Here is a 17,110-nt window from a genome sequence, read left to right as displayed (position 1 = left end):
CTGCTGGAGAGTCTCAGTTAAGAGTAGAATTGGTTTCTTTCAGGCTGTTGCCACAAATAAGCTTATTATTACTGAGGCTCAGCCATGTGAAAAACGTAACTGAGTTAACCATCTTGGTTATGAGGATTAGAAGGAGTGTCTTCAGGGTCAGGATTTTAAAATCTCAAGCATCCAGGCTTAGAGGGTGTGTTTTGGAAAGGGAAGAGAGCAAAACTCCACACTCCCCCTCTTGGTTTTTCCATCCAAAGAAGCCTGATGTTTCCCGATGGCAGCAGATGAAATCAGCACACCAGAATACAAGTCTGCTGCCCTACTACTCTCTGCCTTGCGGATGCAAAGGACCCCACAAGCTCAGAGTAACTGTGCTGAAGCCTCCTTCAGCCCTGCACACTGGTGACTTTGGGAATAAGCCTCCCATGGGGCGATGTGAATTCCCTGCTCCTGGGATGGATGGGCTTCAGCTTAGCTCCCTGGGGGCACCTCTCCCTGTGACGAGAGGAGCCCCAGTCTGCGCCACTTCTCCCTCCCCGATGCTTGCAGAAACTAAGTCAACTTGTTTGGGAAGGCAGGCAAGGATTGCAGTGCAAGAGCTGTTGGTTGTGGAAGCTTTATAACTTTCTTCAAAATGCGAAGGCTGCGTGATCAGAAGATGTCATCTGCAGTCATGAGCTCAGCCTGACCAGGCAAATACCAGGACTGCTGAGAAGTGATGCAGCACTCCCAGGCATTAGCAGAATACCTTTCTTTCTCCACTAGCCTCAGGATATGCTCCAACTTCCTGTTTACCACAGCTAGTTTCTAGTGTTCCCTTAAGATCACACGCAGGAAATTGCAGGACTACTGAAGAACTACCAGAGAGAGAGAAAACTTCTGGAGGAGAGACCTGAACTCATGCACCTGGATGCAAAAGGTAAAGACCTTTTGCAGTTCCTCTGTAACCTTGCCCTGCTCAAAATGGCCAAGAGAATCAAACATTTAAGGGGAGGAAAAAAACCAAAACCCCCAAAGCTCTTCTCAAATACCCAGGGGGAAGTTCCCACGATCCCAAACAACTCCATTTTCTGAAAGCTTATGAGCCATACTTCCCTGTGGGCACAGACAGTATTGTGCGTGTCTTTCTGAAAGTGAAGCCAAACCAGAGCAAGGCACTAGCAGAGCTCTCCCCTTCACATATTAGTTCTTACCTACCTCGCACACAGCCTGTGGTATCCCTAGGACACAAAGAAACAAAATCCCTCTGTAAACAAGTATTGGAGCACACGCTATTAAAAAAACAAACCAGAATGAGGTCAATCACACACACCCTTACAAACAAGGCCAGATAGGTTTTTAAGTCTACATTCTTACCCATGAAGTCTGTCCAATAAAGCCGTTGACTTGACTTGCATTTCATTTTCACTTGCATTTTAATGATGGTCTGAGTGAAGCTGACTAGAGCCAGACATGTGTTTTCCTTTAGAAATTGTGCACTAAAGACTATAGTATGACCACAGCTGTATCACAGCTTAATGAAAAAGTATTCCTAAGTTACCAGATCATAACCGCAAGCACTTTATCATGCATCTGGAAGACAAGTTACTTGTATAGTGTCAGCCCTATGCACTTCCCTCCTTTTCCTTTGTCCTCCAAGCGGAATTTATCTTAAATCCCCTAATTCAGGAAGGACTACTGGTTTCTCTGTTAGAGCTGCTTACTCAAGCCGTAAGAAGTGGCACAGCACCCTGTTGGACAGCATTACAGTACTGCTGAACTGAATAGAGAAAGGGAATAGGCCTAAAGTTAGGAGGGGACAGTATTTATATTCATTTGGAAGGCATTACATTGGGTCTTCTTGGTAGCCATATTCAATCTACGTAATTTGCTGAAGTTTTCTACTTTCATTAACTAACTCCCTTATCTCAGCTATCAGTTCCTGGGTGCATTAGTTCTAGGGTGGTATTTCTGACACTTAACTGCAGACTTGTTACAGGGGAAGCACTCACGGGCAGCAGCCACCATCCGTGGCTCACATTTCAGGACCAGACGGACTAACTAGACCGGATGCTGGCTTTAGCAAGATCTGTAGTTATTTCTAGCTAGCCCAGTTGTGCTTAAGAGTTTACAAAAAGCAACCGAGAATGGCTCTGGCTGGAGACAGGGAGAGTAGTACTTGCTTCCCTATTAGGCTTCAGGGCAGCCTTCAGCAGTGCCCTGGACCACACTCCATCACGTTTCCTAGCAGAAAAAAACAAGTCACCAAGTAACTAAACCTCTAATTACCTTCACTTCTGACATACCTTAGGGTAAAGCACACCTCAGTAATCCAGCCTGTCACCTTTCACAGTAGTATCTCACAGCTACTTCCCACCATGAAGACATGGAAATATTGTCTGTAGTCCAGTGCTCACTGCAATTTAACTGCTTTGCTACTAACATTGAAACTGAGCCAATTAAGCAGTTTTAAAACCCATCACAACTTCAATTTGCAAGACAGAAAGGAATGAGAGTGCAGACCTCTCACTGCAGCAGAGACTTCCAGTCCTGTAGTCCTCACTAGCAAAACATCCGGTGAGGCTGAGGGATTGTACCTCCCTTGGCACCTCTGCTCTTGCCTTGCCACCTCCTCACTTGCTTGGATCAGGAGCCTCCCAGTTTGGTCCCTCCCCATTCACGCTTATGCCAACAGAAGAAAATTATTTTTGTACTTAGTCAACTTACACAGACTTTTAAAGCATCATTGTACAGAGGCTGTTCTATTTTCTAATGAAGTCTTTAAATTATATTTTTAATAAAGTGGTTTTAAACCTGTCTGCGAATTTCTCCTCTAAAACTGTTGCCTAGCCTGATGCCCAAGCAGTTGAGTTTCATGCAGGTGTTTTCAGCAGTAACAGTGGTTCATTCTGGGGGCTCAGTACACCACTGGAGAAACTGAGGAACTGTGCAGAAGACTGCATATGCCACTTGCCTCTCACAGCCTGGTTGTGGCACTTCCCTGCAGACCTTCTGGAGGCTGGATGGTTGCCAAAAGAAAATTGCGGTAGCGTGACACTGAAGAACAGGGGAAAGAGGTGAACTCCCCAGTTCATCATCTGGATTGCCTTTTAACAGTACAGCTCCCTTTCAAATCAGCTAGAATTGGTCACAGCAACGTGTGCTGCTCTCCATACCCTGCACTGTCAGGCAGCTTGCACTAAGACTTTATGTCTCTGCTCAAAAGCGGAGGGGGGAGGTGGTTACATTCAAAGGGGTGGGACACGAGCAGAAGTCTTGTAGCTGACGCACTCAGGTAAGCTGAATGGCCTGCAGCGTACCATGAGGAGGTTTCACAGTATGAACGATTGACATGTGCCTATTGGCACACAAACAGCCTCAATGTAGTGTGAGTAGTGGAATGTGGTATCAAAGCAAGTGGCAGAAGTGCATGCCCTGTGTGCAGGTGTCTCCAAATGAGATGTAGCTATTGCAGCATGCAGAAGTATCCATAGTTTGGGGTTTTTTTAAATGGAGTAGGTAAGTGCAAGCCTTAGAACAGTTTAGTTTTAACACACCAGTCCTCTGTAGTGATACTGCTAAAACAAACAAAGAGATAAATCCATTTCTGCAGAGTCAAAAATTCAAATACATTATAAGAATAGTTTTCAACAGAAGTGTTTTAGCCATGGCAAAATCTGAGCTTTCATAAGGGAAGTTTTGTAACATAAGTTATAAATAATAGGGGAGTTTTCTGACCAGCTAGAAGAAATCGGGAACGTAAGTAAGACTGTTGTACCATGAACTGCTAGAAGCAGCCGAGTAACAGTTACTCAGACTTGTTTCAGAAAGCATGTTTGTCCAACAGTCATTTCCCAGAAAACGGCTACCTTCCAGTTTCAGAACACGTGCTTTTTCTGTTGTAGTTCAGACCAACTATGTGCAATAATTTTGTTTATTTCTCAGATTACACTTGCCCAAGAAAGAGCTCAGCTAGCCCTAAGTCCAAAGGGCCAGGTATTTCCAACAAATAGTAGCCAATGCTGTTCCATACACAAACTTTTATCAAAGCTTCCTAAAAAATGGCCTGAAAACCGGATTTAAACAGCAGCCTGCCACTGACTGGCATCTGTTGTGGAATTACAAGAAGCAGAGAAGTCAAGTCTCAGTTCAGTGATAAAATGATACAGATTTGGCCCCAAACCGGTCTCATTCTTAAAGGAACACAATGACTCGAAGTTATTTACAATCACCGCCTTAGCTGCACCTAACACATCATCGTCAGTAACAGCTCAGGAAAAAAGAGCACAGAGCACATCCCAGACAACTTTTGGTAAAAGCGACTCATTCAGTGGAAGTGATACAACCAAATATGTGTCACAGTCATGACTGATTCAAGCATGATCTAGCTATCCTTTATTCCTTGAAACTAGACTCTCCTTAATTCCAGAAGCTACTGAGAAAGAGGGTGCCTGACGCCTAAAATTTCAGCCTTTCTCTTCAGTGCATCCTGTATTTTAAGGTTCTTAGAAACTGACAGGTTTCAACAAGCCAAACAGATGAGTTCAGTTACCGTTCCTTGTGTTTCAAGGATTTCATAAACATCCCTAGAGCTTGAAAACATCCTGGAACATTCGGTTTTGATCTTAGGCTAAGCTTATCTGATGTGATATATTAGTCCATGCTGGCAGGTGAACACCAAAACCCCCTCATGCATAGGTACAGACACTCTTAACTGTTCCATATCAGATATGGATTTCTGAGAGGTCATTAACTGTCTGATTAATGGTAACTTACCTTTAAACAAGAGTAGCTGCAGCGTGCCCTTCTTTAGAGGTTACATTTCCTCAGACTCTGGTATTTCAGACCTGCAGTATGATGTGGTAAAAAGCAAACTGGAAAAAACCAAGCTTGTTTTGGATATTTAACTATTTTTTTTTCACTTGTAGCTTCATTAAAGGAGTGAATAAAACAGAAAAATCTCCGGAGAGCTTCTTTCACACATACTCACCATCCCTTTTGGCAGTAGCAACTGTACAGGCAAGAAAAATGTGTGACTCCGTATTTATTTATTTTAATTGTGCTCAGAGTTTTATAGGTTCCCTTTAGACCTTCTCAACAGAAATATAAAAAAGTTTGAAGCCACTTCCCCATTTACCCACTCATCTCCAATAATCAACTGAAGTGAAAAGCAGAAACATTTTTTTGTTAAAAGAAAGGGTGGCGATTTTGTGAAGGCTTATCCCAGTCTAGAGCCGGGCTTCCTGCTATGGCACAGACCTATCAGTTTGTAACTTAGAAAACCCAGTCCCCAGAGTCCTGTGACTCCCATCTACTCAACAAGAAACAAATCCTCCTCCAGCAGCGACAGGGACATTCCCGGTAGCTGATGCTGTGCAAGGGAAACACTTCCTGCAGCTTGTGTGAGCTGGACCTTCTTCAGAAACCCTGGGTACCCAATCTGTCTTCATGGGATGGAGAGGAAGCAGGGAACAAACTCTTCAAGGCAGAACAGACTCTTCAAGTAAGTACTGCACATCCTGGTAGACATGCCTGTCCTAGCAGACTGCTGTAGCATGAGGCACTTCGGTCATGGCTGTAGAGAACTGTCCCAGCTCTGTCAACAGAACCAGAGGTAAATTTGTTCTCTTTCCTGTGTGAAGTCCTGAGTTGCAGACCTAAAGGATCTTCCCCCCAAACACACCTCAGTGTCACTAGACCACTGAAAAAAGGAGCTGAGTCACGTCAGTAGCCTGCAGGGAAGCCACCTTTCCGGGAATCAGAGGCTGCCGCCCATCCTTCATCTGTTCTGAGAATGGCCTGCACAACTGCACCACCGCTCACCCGCACGGTATCGTGTTTTCTCTTCTTTAGTTGTTCTTCTATACCCTGGAATGTAGAAGTGAATGAGGATGACAGGAGAGAGAAACTGCACACGTGCCATAGCCTGCAACCTGCATCCTCCATTACTACCCACGCGTTCAGTGCCTGTATCAGGTAGGTCTCCTAAAATTACATGCTGTCCCTCCTCTTCCCTTTGCTTTCTGGGATGCCCTGCTTTTGAAGAGGTGAAATTGAGAAGATGAGGCGAGGCATTTGTGGCACTCAGTGTGGGCTACCAATACTATTCCTGGTCACAGAGTGTTCTGCCTCAGCCTATTCGTATACCAACAGCCAGAAACTGATGGATCCTGTTGGGGAATGGGGGAAGACACAGCACTTGTAGAGAGCAGTGCATCCTCCTTGGTGTAGGCAGGTATCTCAGCTGCTACCTTAATAGGAAGGTAAAGGAGGATCTTCTGCATAGTTTGATGAAGAAAACTGCCTTATGCAGAAGTGTTTTCCTTAATACAGAGACATGAGATGAGATGAGATGAGAGATGTGCAAAGATTGCATCTGTCTCAGGCTTCTGGGATGTGTAATTAATTCCTCCAGGTGAAAGAAGCTGCCAGCTCAGGTGAGTGGTATGCAGAGCGAGGCAGATCCTGCCATCAGCTCGCAGACTGGCAGTGCTGTGCAGACACCTCTAATGTGAAAATATTTTCAAGTTTGTTCTTGAGTCCCTCTGTGCATCCTCCCTCTCTAGCTCTGTGCCAGTGCTTCAGGATTCATTGGGAGGTTGCACAATAGGTCAAGAATTTCCTGAGGGTCACTGGATTTAGACTGTTGGATGGTTCAGGCCCTCGTGTGGTTTGCTATTTTGCAAGTCCTTTGAGCCAAACAACACTGCAAGAAAATACATACCCTCAGTTTCAGATGTAGGTCAAGCTTGAATGCACTAGGCCATAAACTCGTGTGACTGAGACTAAAGGTACACTTTGAACAGCTTATTGTGACCCAGTACTTTACCTGTGCCAGCTTTAATACTGCTCACCTAGGAACATTTGGCAAAGTTTCATGATTTTCCACAAGTGCATGCCTTCCCAACACTAGGAACCCAGCACCACACAAGGAGTTCACACACACACCAGACTCTAGCTAGACAAACCTCCTCTATTTGCTGCTCAAGTTCCGTGATATTGGGAAACAGCTGATCGTGAATTCTGGGCTCTTCCACTGCTTTCTTCACATCATAACCAAACCAGATGGAATTGATGATTGTCTATGAGAAGCAAAAAGCTTTAACGTTAGTTACTCATCTTCAGAGAGGCCTGACCCTTGTAGCAACATAGGCAGAGATGTCTGAAGGATGTTCACCAGAGGGCATCAAAGGCATAATTTCTGGTTCCTGCTGCTTTCAGTGGTCACTCTTTTGGCTAAGCAAAAAACAGGTACATTGCAACCAGTCAGCTTGTATATGCTTAGGAGGATTCCCACACAAAGAGACCATGAGTTATTAAAATTAACATAGTAAAAGGATCAGATCCTCAAGCTATTGTAGCTGGGTTTACGCTGTTATGATTAAGTTAGTGCTGGCTTAGACACACAGCAGTCACCTCAGCAAACACACAGCGAAGCTTTCTGCTACTGTGCAACCAGTTTCCTTAAACCTGGCTCATCTCTACATGTGTAAATTGCAGGTTGGAGCTGCTGGCAAGTGAAAATAGCCTCAGGATCAAGGGCTTAGAAAGCTGCTTGTAGCAGTTTTTACGAAGGCTTCTCCTCTACCTCAGACAGAAAGCAAGATCCAGCCTGGTGCTCTGAATTGGTGTGTGTGCTGGCACAGGAGACAGGTTTCTCCTGCAATCACCTTTCATGTAGCTGAGCATTTGAATGGCTGCCACACCAGCTCACAGAGGGCCTGCCTGTCAGATGGCCTGACGCCATGCCTAGCTTAAGTTCTTACTTAGCTTCTCTGTGTGACTTTCATCCAAAGTTTAGGATGTTGGATAGGAATGGCTCTAAACAACTAGATAGAGACTAGTCCATGAACATCCAGAGAACGGAAGTCAAAGCTAAACTGAAGTCACATATCTTCCGCAAGTGGTAAGAGCTACTTGCTAAAGGAAAAGACCTGGAGTCACTGGAGGAAGTAGTTTAAGAGACCCTTTGTAGCTCTGGAAGGAGTTGGCATTGGAGGTCTGGCCCTCAGAAGGCCGGGCAGGAACCTCCCTTTCAGGCCCCCAGCCCAGAGGAGGGAGTCACAGCCATGGTCACATCACAAATGGAGACTTACCAAAAACAGGAGTCCCTTACCACAAACACTGCCTCTCCCCCACCTTGTTTTGCCTCGCCTTGTCCCCAGTTTGCCAATATCATCACATACCAGTGCTGTTGCCGTAGTTATTTTTGTTCCTCCAGAAGCACCAACCACCATCCTGACCTTTTTCATTTTATCCACCAAGATGGAGGGGCACATAGAGGACATCGGCTGTTTACCTGTTGGGGACACAGATGTAACAGAGGCTCAGCTTTCCACCTGCAGCTTACAAGCTGCCAGCTCCTGCTCCCTGTCTAAACCCAGAGCCTCAGTATCCACCTTCCTGACCCAGCTCACATGCCTTGTTCAGCCCTTGGGGATCCCACTATCCCCTGTACCCATCTCCCTCTTGCTCCTGCAATGCAAAGCTTAACCCTGGTCCTTCATGCAGAGGCTGAAGGTGCCTTCCTCCACAGTCCTGTCCCAGCTGGGGCTGTCTGTGATGCAGGTGGCCTCCCATATGCCATGGAACTTCCCTTCCTGTCCTTTCGCTTCCCAGCCCCTCTCCAAAGCATGGGATGCAGGAGGGTAGCAGAATCCCAGCCTGCTTTAGCAGCAAAGAGATGGAAGCAGTGGTGGAGCAGGCAGGATGCTTGGGTTAGGTACATGAACAGGATCTATGCAAAGCTGCCCTGCAGCTCCCAAGGCAGCACAGGGAGAAGGCTGGACAGTGCCATCTACCACTTTGCAGTCAGCTCCTGCTACTGCCTCCCTCTTAAATCTGTTCAAAGAAATCTTTTGCAGCCCCATGTCATTTTATTTGACATGTACTGAACTCCCTGCGAAAGGACTTCTGGTTGTTGGAAGGAGGCATACACAAGAGTTTTTCTTTAGACAGCCTCTCGTCCTTCAGGGTACACCAGGGGTGGCTGGTTGTGTGTTTTTGACAGGGATGCCAGGTGACTCGCTTTCATCCCTGTCCTCTGCAGAAAGCCCCAGATCTGTGCCTGATTGCAGATACGCTGCAGCCTGCCTTGCAGACACCACAGCGTTAGTATGCAAGATATAGCCAAAAGACCGAGTCAGGACAAGAAGGTAGTTTACAGCTACCTGGTGCTATGAAATTTGCTGGAGAAGGAGGGATCCCAAATCCATTGATTATGTAAGGTGAGCTGAAGTCATCCATCTCATCATTAAATATGATTCCACTCACGTTGGATCGTACATCAGAGCCAAAGCTAGATAAAACAAGTTGGCACAGACATGTCAAAACCAGAGCAAATCCAGGAAGAGCTTCAGGTGAATTACTGCAATGTGAAACCTAAGATTTGATTGGAGTAACTCTCCACCCCCTCCTGTTGTAAAGGACATGCTGTCACCCCTTGGGGGAAGGAAGCAGTTTATACCATGACTACACAGCTACACAAAGAGGAAAGGCAGCCCAGAGCCCTGCTGTATAGCTCCCCTGCAAGGACCCCCAGTGGAAAACCAGCATGGCAGCTAAGTACAACTAATTCCCCTTCCAGCTGGGCAGTACTGCACTCCATTCAGAGACAGCATAGCTCAAAGGCTGGCACATTTGGGAATGATTGGGGTTTTGCTTAAATGTGTCAAGCTGGAGATACTTTCTTTGGACAAAAAGAAGCTTTACCACTCAGCTTCAGGCCATACATGCAGAACGCAGCTCTTCCTGACGACACTCAAAGACAAACACTGCGCTTCCAGGACAGCTGTATTAGCTCAAATTCCTTCCAGATGCCTGGGAAATCAGAGCCAGCAGCGATATCACTGCTTATGAGAAGATCCAGAGGCAGTGAATGTTTTCTTGGTGGGTGAACCCAACATGAGAGAGGACACATCTTGTCCTCTGACCCAACCACATAGACTTCAGTGACTGACCTGCAAGCTCAGCAGGAGAAGCACCCATCAAACAGTGCTACCCATCACTACCCCGCTAGAGAGATGACAGTTCAGTGATGTTTTATACCAACCACAGAACCACCACTAGGAAGATGGCAAAGGTGATTACGTGGAAGTAATGTCTGAGCTCATACTATTGGTTGATGGTGCTGGTGGCGGACACAGCACTGCCATCATCAGCCACAATGGAGAGGTGGGATGTACCGGCATTATCTCCAGTGTAATATACTGGCTCATAGTAGTCAACTGGATGGGAGGTGTTGTCTGTGATTTTCCTCCGGAGACTATCAGCAAAGAACTCGGACGTCATGTTTCTGATTGCCTGTCAGAGAAATCCAATGCAGTTACTCTGCAGATTAAGTTTAAGAGACATGTAGTTATGAGGCTGATATCCAATACTTCAGACCACAGAAGAGTGGCAAATCCCAGAAGTGAGGCTATAGTTTTCCAGCAGGGGCCTTCCTTCTTCTTGAAAGATGGACATTGTACCAAAGAGCATTTTAAGCAGTCACAGAAGCAGCTGGTACAATGCACCCCTTTGTGTAGGAAGTTAATCAGCACCCATTATTGTGTCCTCAACACTGCTGTAAGGTGTAGGAAAGCAGTGTTACATTTGCTTCAGAGATGAGAGGAGAGGGATTGGGTTGAGAGGACTAGACCAAGACAACCTCTGATCATTGCTCTGTAAGTTGCAAATACTTGTCCATCAAGCTGGGTTGGGCTCAGATCCTGCTGCTTTTGGAGAGTCACAGAAGTAAAAACACAAAGTGTGAAGTTGGGAAAAGCAGGGTTCCTGCCTCACCCCTTCCCATCCGTTGGTCCATTTACTATAGGCAGGACTATGGCTAGAGAGCCACCAGGGTGCTGGGAATGTCATCTAGTGAATAAGGCTTCAAACACTATGAAAACAGGGAGAGTTAGCCCTAAACATATTCAAACACTCCTGGTGAATTGAGGATTTTGCTTTTCCTTACAGCAAGAAGGTTTCCTCCATTTATATCCCTCACAGCTCAGCCATGACTCACACAGGACTTCACATTTTGATTCAGAGATATTTTAGTGCCTGTCAATAGCAGGTGGCATGGAGCATCCTTGACAAAGTTTAGTCACCCAAAAAGTTTAAGCCACGTTCCAGTCAACCTTGGTGTTGCAGAAAGAAAAGGCTTTTGCCAGGTACCTCTGTAATGTTGACAAATTTTGGATCTCCCAGTAAAGTCCTCTTGGCATAGGCAAAGCGAAAGGCCTCGACAATGCGGTGGTAAGTCAGACCTTTGTCCTCCATGGTTTTGATACTGTCAGCAGAGAAATTATATCCTGGCAACAGAAGACAAATGATTGTGAATACAAAGGAAAGTACATGCTCAATGGACTGCTAATAAACCTGTGTCAAATGGTGTAATGTTGAAGGCCAGTTTCTACAGAGATGCACTTACTGGACTGTCCTAATCTCCGCATGGAAGAAACTACAGGAGCTCTGGTAGTTTTGAGCACTGTGGGAGTCATCAGCAGGATTTGTACGTGCAGAGATGTTTTCCAAAGAAGCCTCAAGTATAAGTTAGTTTCCACCCATGCAGATACCAGGGAAGTGCCCCAGTCTGGAGCATATTTTTCCTCTCACACATGTATTTCAAGTAGGAAGTCACCTAGGTTTACAGCAGAAGAGGAATGTTTCTGCATCTCTGATCCCTCCTGGGGTTTCAGACTTCCTACCTGCTGGAGGGCTATCAAGGGAGGCCCAGCTCCCAAAACAAAAAAAGGAGTCGTCTTTGGAGCTCTCCCAGCTCCTGCTGCCTGTAAGGCATTGCTCAGTGGCACTCTCACCTTTCAGTATGTTGAAAATGAGGGCTAGCACCGGGCCGCTTAGGGGGGCACTAGGTGTGTAGAGGGTAAATTCCCCAAGTGCGATCTGTATGGGGTCTTCGATCACTGTTGCATTGTAGTCCCGCAGGTCATCCAGTGTGACAATGCCCCCTGGAAAAGAGAAGGAAACTATAGATGTGAGTTTACGTGATCTCTGGTGGGAAGAGGAGGTAATACTCCATCACTATGCATTACAGAAAGGACAAGAGGGAATACAGAAAAATCAAAAAAGTTGCAAGGTAAAGAGAGCAAAGATGGGTGCACAGGAGATGCATTTATTCCTTGATAGATGTAGCTGAGGCTCAGATAGCCTAAGCTTGAAGTTGGGCTGATTTAGAGCGCCCAAAAATCTGGTGATCCATCTTTTTTTTACATAGGACACCAGCAACATCAGGTAAAAAAATGTCTTTAAGTGTCCTGTTTACAGGAGGAGGTTGCAGCTTTTGGGTGCAGATGCTTTGTGCTACCCCACAAGCAGAATAATTTGTATGTTCCATTGCCTTTCTTATCACAGGGGGGAAGACTGTAATTAACCATCACAAATAAAGCCAGTAAACGATTTACTCACATGAGGTTGACTGAGGCTAGCCAATGCTAGCTAGTAAGAATAGGATACTACCACCATCTAGTGGCATCCAGAGATTAAACAGGCTCAAAGTTTACAAGACCATGTATGTATTGTTTTAGGTAGAAACTTGTTGGATTCAAGCTCTGTAAACAGCACGTATTTACTAAGCTGTATCCAAGAAACACATTGACTTGCTAGACTACATGGTACAGAAATGCACAGTATATACTATGGATTTCTGACTGAGTTTCAAATGCATCCATTAAAGTGCTAATGGCTTCTCTTGGTTGTCCTGTTGCCACAGATCTCAGAGGCGGCATTTCAAGCAGAAGGCTTGACCCGCTTCCAAGGCTTCTACAGGTCACCAGCTCCTCCCTGGATGCTGAGCCGCAGCAGTCAGGTCACTCATGCTGTTTTGGACAGATGTCCTGTTTCTCACCTACACTGCGGATGTCATCGATGATCTGTTTTGCCAGGCTTCCTGTGTAAAAGGCATCTGCTCCTTCACTGGCTATAGTCTCGTATGTGTTGGCTAGTTTAGGCATCTTGATGATATCGCCCTCACGCAGAATTTTCCCTCCTCTGCAGAACACTTCGCTAACAGAGAAAGGAGATTGAGAAGATCAGATCTGAGAGACAAGTTCAAAACTATGTGTACCTGTACCAGCTGACACAGTATTTTGAGTGTTCATGCTAGAGGCTTCTTGGGGAGAAGAGAAACTGCCTGAGCTATGCCCCAGGGGTCCTGATATCTTGCGCTGGGACATAAAAGTGAACAGTGGTTTCTGACCTGGGATTCCACTTTGCTCTGAATTTGCTCAGTGAAGCCTGCAGGAGGACATGTCGATCTTTTTCAGCAAGGCAGGCCATCCGCCCTACCTGCCCAAGGGGCCAACAACTGCCTCAAGATGCCCAGGAGGGGCCATAGTCCTTGAACTCAAGCAGTTCAGTTCAGAGCACAGACTATGAAGCTATGAGGCTCAAAGCTTCCAGTGAGTCCAGGAGAATGCATTTTGATCCCTGTTTGTCAGAGCACTTTGAGGTAGACAGTTTCCTCTCTAGCTCCCTCATCATGGATCATGAGTATGCTGCTGTGGACCTGCCAGATGGAAGTACAGGAGAACAGCCCAGGCTGTACATCCCAATTGGATTGGAAACCAACCTGCAGCTGGCAGAGATTTTAAGGAAAAGAGAGGATTAAGCATGATCTCCAGTAGGGCTGGACATAGACAGCAAGGGTTTGACCGTAAGAGGAAGTGGAGGAGCATTTAAAACCTTTCATGTTCATAGTCATTGCCAGAAGTGGATGGTCAGAGGCATTGCTCAAGGAAGGCTGACTGCAGCGTTAAGAGATGACCCAAATTCCCACTGCCTGACAGCAGATGAGATGTTCAAGGAGACTCTGCAATTGCCCCAAATGCAGGTAAGATTAGCTTAGTACACTTACAGCATGAGGAAAAGCTGGGGATTCAGAAGATACATTGCCATGTGACAGATTTATCCCAGCATGTACTCTAATTCCACCTTTGCCCAGACAAATAGACTTTAAAGAGCAGAATTTATCTCCCTTTAAAGGTCAGGACTGAACATTCCTAAAATTGGCCACATGATTTAGCACCTTCAGGTAGCTAGAACAACATCAGCAGGTACAGTGAGTACAGTCACCGGGGAGGAGGCACACTCCTCATGGACGTTACATTACACAAACACAGAGACTTTTCAGCTAGGATGCAGTTACCCCAAATTTCTCTGCACAGGACAGCAACTGCTCTACCTACCACAGTGAAGGATTGCTTTCAATTGACTCCTCTTTTGATTTGATGGCTGCTGCAAGGCCTTTCCCAACAGGGAATCCTTCTCTTGCCAACTTGATGCTGGGCAGAAAGAGGTTTTTCCATGCCAGTTTGCCATGACGTTTGTGAGCCAGTTCATACCCACGGATTTCTCCTGGAACAGCGATGGACAGTCCTCCTGAAGCAAATAAGGCATGTATTACTCTTCCATAGCAAGAAAAGAAAGCAATTAATGGAGTAGGAGGTAGAGCAGGCTTCTCTGACAGCTCTGGTTTTAGGCAGGGATTATGTATACTATAACTAGCTCAGCTTATGCGTACAATGCTAACAGAATTATTCTGTCTGACATTTATGCCTACATATTCTGGACTGTTGAAACACCTCTATCCTCTTGCTGGTAACTCAAGTTTTTGGGTCGTTCCCCCTCAGTAGGCTCTGTACCAGAGAAAAGCTGCTCAAAACACAGTCACAGCTGCTCGCAGTTTCCAATCCTTCAGAGAACACACTACAGTAAGAGGACACAGACTGTGTACATACTTAAGCCAGAAAGTTTGTTGCAGCATTGTAACTGTAATTGCAATAGATTGATTGCATTGCAATTGACTGCATTGCACACTGATGCAGCAGTTTGCTTCAATTCTGTTTTTACTGGCGTCTCCCAGAAGTTTAACACACTTCTCAAACCCCCTCCAAGGTGCTGTTCCTCCTTGGTTAGAGGGGTGACCATGAAGAGAACTAGTTAGTATTTATTTCTATTTATTAGAAAATGCTTCCCTGAAAGGAAATTACTACTTCTTCTCTGGAGCCCCTAAACCATTAGTTGAAGCCACCACAAAAGATATCTAGGGGGGACATTTGAACTGACAAGAACTAAGTTGATCCACAAAGATTTATTCAAAGAGGTGGAAAGGAAAGATGGCAGATATGGAACAGGTCATACTCAGTGCTTCAGATTCACCTGCATTTTCATGAAGAGAAAAGCAGAAAGTGTTAAGTGACCAACTAGTTTGAAGGACATTATTTTTAGCTTCCTTGTCAGGACAGAGTTTGCACATTGTGTAAAGTAGAGGACATTTCTAGGTGAGAAATCCAGTAGATATGCAAGAACCTAACCGTAAGAATTGTTCTTAATTCAAACATGTCAGTAGCAGCTAATGTTGGAGCTAAGTGGTCCCCCAAAGCAGTGAAACAGCCTTGGCATACCTTTCAGAGACAGCTGTGTGTTGTTCCCAAACATGTCCTCCGATGCTCTTTTTGGAGCCACCTCTCTTGCATTAATGATTTCCACTTTTCCTTTAACGACAGGGCAAGGAAGATGATGTTTAGCTCTGAACTCAGCACACAGGCATGGTCTCTGCTGAAGCAGTCTGACAATGCAAGCCAGTTTCTTGGCAATTATTTTGAGGACAGCATGTTCCCCCAGAGGCCGTGAGAGTCAGTCTTTTACCTTCACTCAGGTAGGATAAATTACCTGCTTTAGATAAACAGTTCTCAAACTGTTCCAGATGTGTATGGCCCTGTCCCTTACCTGTGCTGCTGTAGATGGTAAAGAAGAGGCCCCCTCCAATGCCCATGCTGTGAGCATTCATGAGTCCTACACAAAGCAGAGCTGCAATCGCAGCATCCACTGCTGATCCACCTTGCTGAAGGATGTCCCTGTGCAGCAGAAGAGAAGGCATCGTACGGTGACATGTTACAGTGTCTCAGCTACCTGTGAGCAGTGGAGTCATCTTGTCAGAGCAGCTATGACAGATTCTCTAATGCACATTTGTCCACACCCAGTCTATAGGTTCCTCAGGAATAGGAAGTTTTGAGCTTCTGTCACCTTAAAGAACAGATCCTAATGGTCTAGGTGCAGTCCTCATTAGAGAAACATCCAAGCTAGCTTGAAAACACCAAGATGTGTCAAAGTACAAGTGGGGACAGGCATCCCAGACATTCATTACACATGAAAAATGACAACCCTCTCAGGAGCCTGAAATCTGCAGCTCTTGCATCTAGAACTGGAGGACAACTTGATAAATGGTTTTTAAAAGGAGCTTGAAAAGCGTCTCTCATTCCCATTGTTCATGCATCTAGGGAATTTTTGCCTGCAATGTTGTCTTTGACCAACTGCAGTAACATTGGTTAGGCATGGTAAAAGCCCAGGTTTTCTTACGGCCTCCTCTTTCTACAGAGAGATTAGAGATTATCTGTGCTGGGCAACTGCGAGGCTTGCACCTGGACATCAGAGGAAACAACAGTTTTGTCTTGCACAAGAGCTGTCAGAGCTAACAAGATCAGCACAATTAGCGGATACCTTCCAATTATTGAGCATTGCCCTGCGTCTGTAGCCACAGCTGCCCTCTTATAAGTGTGTGTGTCCCCTGAGTCAGAGCGCAGCCCCAAGAAGAGTCCCAGGAACAAGATGAGCCCCAGCAGGGCTGCCGTCAGGACTGCGGCCACCACGCAGCGCTTCTTCATCTTCCTGTGTGGGAAGAGACAGGATCATCAACAGTGCTGCTTCTGGGGCACATGGGAATTAGGGAGCAGATGATGAGGCACAAGGGCAGTCTTTCCATCTACCTTCTTTTGTATCCACTGTTTCCCCCATATACCCCCTGGCAGCTGACAGCTCTGCACATAGAAGGACAGTTTGGGAAGCAGTGGGCAGGAGAGGTGTGAGCCCAATCCTGGCCTTGACAGTTACATCAGGTGATGTTCTGTTTTGAAGTGAAGTAGAATATCAAAAGGGGAAGGGATGTTCAAGATGTCCTGCTATCCTTACCTTTCAGTGGGGATAGGACAACTGATTGCTTTTTGTTACCTTATGCTCTGAGGATTTTAGATGCTCAGCAAGCATTTAAGTTACCGCTGTGCTTGGGAGGACAGGGCCCAGGGCCAGACTGGATTTGATCTAGTTCCCAAATCAAGTCAGCAACACCAATCAGAGACTTTTT

The 17,110-nt window shown here is 45.8% G+C and overlaps 1 protein-coding gene across 1 annotated transcript; it reads right to left on the bottom strand.

Annotated features, from left to right (window-relative positions):
- Positions 1 to 5,449: 5,449 nt before the first annotated feature.
- On the bottom strand, positions 5,450 to 16,634 carry GGT1 (gamma-glutamyltransferase 1). The gene is made up of 13 exons (XM_010286377.1): positions 16,471 to 16,634; positions 15,700 to 15,827; positions 15,375 to 15,464; positions 14,157 to 14,349; positions 12,818 to 12,975; positions 11,772 to 11,921; positions 11,128 to 11,264; positions 10,085 to 10,272; positions 9,141 to 9,268; positions 8,157 to 8,269; positions 6,939 to 7,052; positions 5,654 to 5,838; positions 5,450 to 5,566 (listed from the first exon to the last, which is right to left on the bottom strand). The coding sequence occupies exons 1-12, from the start codon at positions 16,632 to 16,634 to the stop codon at positions 5,695 to 5,697; spliced, it is 1,707 nt and encodes a 568-aa protein (XP_010284679.1). The 3' UTR covers positions 5,450 to 5,566; positions 5,654 to 5,694.
- Positions 16,635 to 17,110: the final 476 nt, after the last annotated feature.

Source organism: Phaethon lepturus, unplaced genomic scaffold (genome assembly GCF_000687285.1).
Source record: "Phaethon lepturus isolate BGI_N335 unplaced genomic scaffold, ASM68728v1 scaffold14304, whole genome shotgun sequence".
In the NCBI taxonomy this organism is placed as follows: domain Eukaryota; kingdom Metazoa; phylum Chordata; class Aves; order Phaethontiformes; family Phaethontidae; genus Phaethon; species Phaethon lepturus.
This window is presented reverse-complemented; position numbering and strand designations above follow the sequence as displayed.